Source organism: Frankliniella occidentalis, unplaced genomic scaffold (assembly GCF_000697945.3).
Source record: "Frankliniella occidentalis isolate FOCC.00 unplaced genomic scaffold, Focc_3.1 Scaffold214, whole genome shotgun sequence".
Taxonomy (NCBI): domain Eukaryota; kingdom Metazoa; phylum Arthropoda; class Insecta; order Thysanoptera; family Thripidae; genus Frankliniella; species Frankliniella occidentalis.
In genome coordinates, this window is record NW_026267340.1 from 297273 (window position 1) to 304529 (window position 7257).

Sequence of the window (7257 nt, forward strand, 5' to 3'; positions counted from 1 at the left end):
CAAAATCGTACAACCTTTTTTTTTTTTTGAAAGGTCCCCCCTTAACTGGTTAAAAATTGCTACAATTTTCGCAGTTGGACTATATAGTCATATATTTCACCAAGAGGTTTCGTACGTTCTTAACCGCACGTGAAAGCATATCATTGTGCACAAAATCTTCTTTTAGGCCGAGTTAGCGTTTGCAGTGTGACTGACACCCACCTTCACCAAAGGAATGGTACAGTTTTACTGTTCTCCGTAGCATAGTTCCTTACTTACACGTTCTTTATTTTATTTTTTTCATATTTTGTACATTTCATAGCTGACAAGTTTACAAGTGACCGACAAAGTCTTTAAGTCTACAGGTGTTTTTGGAACCATGAGCCACACACCAATAGCTGCCCACATACCAGGGCTAATACTTCGTGAGATGCAAATAACGCGTTTCCTGCTGATACATTATCCGGTTCGGGCTCGGGTATGAAAGGAACTCTTCCAGTTTCATGTAGACGGATGAAAAATTTGGAAGAATCCTTGAGCGTACGATTTAGTGATCCATTATGGTAGTCAACGTGGACGAGTCCGAAAGGGCGCCTGCAACAGAAGTAATTAGAAGCGACTCTGCAAAAAAATCGTAACCTGTCGACACATTGCGTGATGACACTCCTGTTTTCTAAAAACAATGTTGTTTTCATCTAATCCCTCTCAAAACTTGCAATATTCGGGCCATAGGTATTGTCCCCCCGAGGAGGGATTTACTCCAAGAAAACGTGTACAGAGTACTCTGTATTACACACTATTAAGCGGTATTACGCCGGTATTACTTGGAAAAACTAACGATTTTAATTCATTTTGATATTTTCCCGCAAAACATTGTGCGTAATACCGTGTAATACCCAGGTCAGGTGTACAGGGTAAAACCCCCTCGGCTTTTCCACTCCTTCGCCACCGCGGCTCCGGCTGAACAAAGGTCTGCGGAATGGACATTCATAGGGTGTTCCAGGCTATTTAAAACGGAAGTGAAAAGAACAAACTCACTGATGCATGTGTTTCCGTCCAGCGACTATGAAAAATAAAGCTCTCTGGTAAAGCTGAAATGCAGAAGAATGCGAGGAACGAGAAAACGAAAGTAACCATGTCAAAGCATGGCGATTTTCGTTTTCTTCTTCCCCGCATTCTTGTGCATTTCAGCTTTACCGGAATCCTTTATCTCATGGTAGTTTGGGCCGATTCTAACCTCTTAAATATGGAGGGAATCTCGAAACTTATTTGACAGGTTCTCATACCTGGAAGTCCGTAAAGGCATGTGACCAGCTCGACCAATCAGAGACAAAACGGAAACCGAAAAACTGGTGAGTTTGTTCTTTTCCATCTTCCGTTTTGGACAGCCCGGAACACCCTATCCAGTCGCTCAGCCGAGCTCTACGTCGGGTCCCAAGCGTGAGCGCTGTATCTCGGCCAGAGCTATGCAAAATCGCTTTCCAAGACCGACTGCGCCAGGCCGCCTCGGTCTGCGCAGGCCGCCTGCCGGGTGAGAGGAGAGGGGAGCTCCGGCGCTGTCTCCGCTCATCACCTCTCGCCTGGGCAGGCGGCCTGTGACAGACCGCGCGACCTCGCGGTCGGTCTCGGAGGCCGATTTGGCAGGCCTTTGATCTCGGACGGAAGCGACTTTTCGTGAAATCGCGGTGGGTTACCCCGACGTAGTGTGCATTGTGCGTGTGTGTGACTTCCTGTAATAAGTATATTTTGGTCACTGTATAACCTCGTGTAACTGTTCACTAGGGTAGGTCGTATATCGCTTATTTTATATATCTCGAACTTCCGTCTCCCTCCATCACGCACTGACAGAACACCGTCACTAAGTGGGAGACTGAGGGCACGAGGAAACGGTGTGTCGAATTGCCTTGCCGAATCAAGGAGGGGCGGTCTGCGCCCCCTGTCACTCATCGACCTTGTCGTCAAAGGCGTCGCACCGCCCAGCCGACGACAATCAACTGTGCGACACGTTCTCTCGTTCTGCGAGCGGTATTTCGCCGACTGCTCTGCGCCGCCCTCAGCATTGCGAGATATCCCCGACCCCCTCGAGACCTCTGCGAGTGAACCTTCTGCATAAGACACCACGGTGCCTGGACCGACACAGCCCGGCTACCGTCACACGTGTGACTGTTGGACCCACACGCACGCCTGCACGCAGCACAGCACAAGCAAAACAAAACTCGTTGAACTTACCCTTCGTAGCCGGAGGAGAACTCGAACAAATCAATTAACGACCACGCGTAGTACGCAAGAACTTTTACATCGTATACTTTCATTGTTCGGACAAGGGAAAGTAGGTTAGCCTGTAAAACAAGAAAATTCGTTTACAATGTAACTGTAATCTATAAAAATTTCATGTAAGTTTTTTAAGCGCCTTCCACTACTTTCGGAGAGAGAAACAATTTTGTTCCACACTGGAAACGCAAGTGAAATTTAACATGTTTACCCCCTTAAGCGTACGAAATGGATATTCGCACACCTACATGTGAGCGACATTTACACACTTGCGTTTCTTATGCATGAACGGTAAGGTTTCTTTTCTCAACCAGACTGGATATTTCAAAAACGATAACGTTAACATTTAACCCTTCATGGTTTTGTAGCTCCTAAGCAACATAGCTTCTAGGGGCCCTGGGCAAAGCAGTATTCATCTCAATACCACAAACTCGGTATCAAATTAAAGCTTAGGATGTAAACTATGATTTTCAGCCCGGGACATGCGATTTGGTTCCTCCGAAAGCCATGCGAATGAAGGGTCCTAGCCGCCGTAAAATCGCTATTTTTGAGAGCCTGTAGCAACCACAGCAAGTTAACCGCTACATCAAAAATATGCTGCATGCTAAAGGGTACCCACCAGAGATAAGGATCCGCCCAAAAGAACTTCTGCATGTCAAAAACAAACTTCTCTCGTGCTTCTCGCGACCATATAACTACCATGACCACACTCACGCCAATAATTGGACAGACCCAATGCTAGGCCAAGGCCATGCTGCTGACCTTTAAAATCGGTCCCGGGAGGTAAATGGTTCTTCTTGTAGAGGAAACGTTGGTCCAGGGAAATGACTTTAGGGTTCAGCGGCATGGCATAGCATCAAGCCAGTCCGACCGACGGAAGTGTGCTCTTTTGGCTAATGTGGCTGCGAGTAGCGCCAGGGACGTTTGTTTGTTCTAGAGCAAGAGAGGCCATTGGGATTGGGGGGATGTTATTTCGCGAACTGGTTTGCTTTTGAGGCCTTTCTTGCTCGAGAAGTATGACGTGACGTGAAATTTCAAACACTCTCATTTTCTTACGGATGTGCTTTCCGCATGTGACTGAGAATTTTGTGCAAACCTTTCATGGGTCACAAATCATCCATAATCCGGATAAAATTGTCCGTATTACAGAGAATGTGATCCATTTTACCAGCGTGACTTCCTCCGTGACTATTTTCCCAAACCCTCCAAAACGTAAGGGTTTGGGAGAATCGCAACTACAAGAAAACTAAGTATCGTAGCGCTTTTCACGACTGGTATTTACAAAAAGCAAGGATTGAGCTACATTTTGAGATATATAACGTTTGCGTGCTCCTCCTGGAACATGCTCGTCTTTGTCTCGGAGTGAAAAGTTACATGCCTTTTCCGTGTGCAGGATTGCGTATCAACGGATGGACTAACGACAACGACAAAAATGCCCATTTGATCATAAAAGATGTAGCTTTCGTTCGACGAGAGCGATTTTAAAATGTTGTTTATAAGTCTGAATAGCCACCATGTATAACCAACAGTCAACAGCTACCAAGCAAAGTTTCGAGGAGAGAAAGAGGTTTGACTAGTTTAAACAGCAGGTTATGTAAATACATGAAGTTTTCGTTTCTTAGTGCCATGCACACCTTGTGCAACCTTGCACCTTGCAAACCTTTACGGGTTGTTCCCGGAGCAGTTTTGTGCCTTAGAAACCGTTAGAAAACTTAGGTGTCCCATGTTTTTGAAGAGGACTACCCTTTTTATCGTCACATCCATTTATAGCCACTTGTAATTTCCAAAATAAGTGAATTCCACCAGCCAGTTCCTCAGGTGAAATGTGTAAACCTGATTGCGCACTGCTGCAATTCAGAATGTATTTCAAGGGGCCACGCTTACACATTCCCAACATACATTTAGAGAAAATTTAATATCAATTTGACATCCTGTGCTTAGAGTCACCCCTAAAGGACAACCTCTGCTTACGGAACTGTGCCTACTGTACTGGAGATAAAAAGCCAATGGAAATTTCAGTTTAGAAATAAGTAAACTTATTGTCTTATTCTGCGGCACACACAAGCAGTCAAAAATATTAGAAATGGTAGCTAAATTGCTTATCTTACACTGTGGTAGGCAGCTCTAGCTGCATCGTTGACTCCAGCGTGCTTAGAGTCGCCATAGCCGTTTTCCGATATAATGATCGGAACATGGTATTCGTTCCACATCCAGATCAATGCGTTGTGCATAACCGACGAATCTATCTGAAAGAAGAAGAAAAATACAAGTAGTGCGCATGGCTCGATAATTGGCTAAACAATTGCGAGTCGAGATGAATTTTGCAAATTACTGCGAGGTTTTAGTTAAGCGATAGCATATTCCCAACTTGCAGTGACCAAAACGTTTCGCATCTTTCTAATTTGCGCCTTTATGTTCTCGATAACTGAATAACGTATCTAGGTTGATGATCTCCTTTTTCGTAAGGTTCATGAAAGTGCGCCAAGAGCCGTGCCTAACGTGAAACTACGCTTATCTCCCCCCTCTAGTCTGGCAATAAACAACATAATTGAAGTCTTAGGTTCAGACTTTGTTACTGTCGATGAAAAAATGTCTATTTTTTGTAGAGCCAAACCGACCCGCGTTAGTGGTGCCGCAAGGGCCTTGAATAACCTGTACCAACAAGAGGAATAGTAATCGAGGTTGCACCCTCTAAAGATCGTATTGAACTTGTAATGACACTTCGCAAAATCTGGGCGCCACCGTGAGAGAAGGGCTTAATGGAGAAGCAACGAGACGCCCGCTGGACACCACCGCGCCCAATATTATACCAGTTTTCTCCGAAACGCGGGTATTTACCGTGTCGCGGGAAGCCTCGACGGCTCGAGGAAGGTCCCCTCTACGACCTCTCAAAATTTGAGTCACTTCCGACACACCAAACCTGGTAGGAAAGGCGGAAACCATGCCGTTGCCCTGATTCGGACACGTGCCGCCGCGCGCCACGACGACTTCTACAGCTTTCCCGTTAACTCATTCACAGAATAGTCGCTTTAAACGCGCTATTTCTCAGAAAATCATGTTGGTTTCTTCAAACTAGGGGATTTTAAAAATATTCTCTGTATTTTGAGCTACTTCTGTACCCAAAGTGTTCATTTTTCAGTCATAACTGGACAGCCTAACCTTAACTGGTCCAACATGTTGATTTTCTATGAAACGCATAATCAACGCGTAACATCACTTCAAACTATCATCAAAAATTCCGGGAACCCGCCACTTGGCAGGACGGTAAGTACCCGCGTTTCGGGGAAAACCGGACGTGTGTCTTCTACGGGGGCGTAACTGTAGTGACGGCCCACGTTACCGTAGCTTACGGTGAAATTCACCGTAAGCTTTTAACAGGGTCGAATCGCGTCTAGGTATCGGCTCAACAATTAAAACCTTGTCCTCTTAGGAGTCCGTTTCACGTGTGCGCGCCATCCACGCGATAAATAGTGTACTATCTTGTAAAAAAACTAAATGTCCATAATGCACAAGATATCACGTAAAAGAAAGCATTAACAACATTCGATACAACCCGGGTAAAAATTGTTTGTACAAAGTAGGCGCTCGCTATAGTTCCACCTCGCGTTCAGAATTGGAGTGGGTCAGGGTTGTTAAAGTTACAGTAACGCAGTAACGAAGTTACTGTAACGCGTTACTCGTTACAGTAACGATAACGATAACGCGTTTCATTTTCATTTGTGCTGTATCGGTAACGCGTTATCGTTACCCTCGTCAGTAACGAGAGGTAACGTCGATACATTTTACTCGTTACATGGGATATATTTGACGGGCCCACTTAATTCGTTGATAATGATGCGATGCGGGGGTCAGGTCTTATAATATGACTTCTCAGCATAGCTGGGCGCGGCGCTTATGGCCGCTGGACTGCGTCGCAGGACTGGGAGAGGGAGGAGGGGGTGTTGTGACTCCGCGCACTGGCTCGCTGGCCGAGGAAGTGCGGTATGGTCACAAGGAGACCGCTTCGTATCAGCGCCAGCCTCCGCCCCAGACATATGAGTCAGTGAGTCAGCCGTAGGTCAGCAGTCCTTTTGCTCTCCTTACCGCCACCGGCGTGTTGCCTGGTGGAGTGGTGGAGGCAGGCTAGGCGGAAGGGTAAGAGGGAAAGGGCAGGAACAGCATTTGACAGATTCCTTCGGTCACATTTGAGTCAGTCAGTCACTGCAGTGCGTCGCCTCTGTTTCGCTCAGCTGAACTTCTTTAGATTTGAGGGGGAAATGACTAGGGAACACAGCGTACGAGTTATTTCGACGTATTTCGGTTATTTCGCAGTATTTGGGTGGTATTTCGCGACTATTTCACCATGATTTCGCATTTATTTTGCGGGAGGTGTAAGACTTATTTCGCATGTAATTTCCCCCTTTGTCTAGAACATTAAAAAGTGTTGCTCTCTTTGCTAGATTTCATTGTATACAACATTACGAAGAATATTTCTAAAAGAAATTTGGCTTCAGTTAACATGCTTTTTTTACGTATAAAATACCTTTCATTATACATTAACACCTTAAAACTGTTTCTTTCTAGAATTTTTTTAAAATTATTAATTTCATGTATCGAGTAACGAAGTAATGACGTTACCAGTAACGTAACGCGTTACAATTCTCCGAAGGCTGTAACGGTATCGGTAACGCGTTACCGAGGGTAGAGTAACGAGGTAACGGTATCGCGATACATTTTCAAAGTAACGTTAACAACCCTGGAGTGGGTGAGTGGGGTCGCCAGGCGGAACTATAGCGAGCGTCTTCCCCCACTCCACATCGTTATAAAAATTTAAATGAAATTTTTAAAATGTGTGTGTGTTACATTTGGTAAAACTAGAGACAGAGGTCTGTATACACGTTTCTAAAGTTTTATACAACATTGTACTAGATTTTAATTTCCAAAATAAGTGAATTCCACCAGCCAGTTCCTCAGGTGAAATGTGTAAACCTGATTGCGCACTGCTGCAATTCAGAATGTATTTCAAGG

The 7257-nt window shown here is 45.1% G+C and overlaps 1 protein-coding gene across 1 annotated transcript in view; it reads right to left on the bottom strand.

The window, feature by feature from the left end:
* Nucleotides 1-240: 240 nt before the first annotated feature.
* The window catches only part of LOC113216527 (myrosinase 1-like), a 42565-nt gene continuing 35548 nt past the window's right edge, over nt 241-7257 (bottom strand). The window contains exons 9-11 of the mRNA XM_052272620.1: nt 4359-4496; nt 2209-2318; nt 241-573 (exon numbers count right to left, since the gene is read on the bottom strand). Coding sequence (XP_052128580.1) covers nt 339-573; nt 2209-2318; nt 4359-4496 — 483 coding nt within the window. The 3' untranslated portion in view covers nt 241-338. The remainder of the gene's footprint in view (nt 574-2208; nt 2319-4358; nt 4497-7257) is intronic.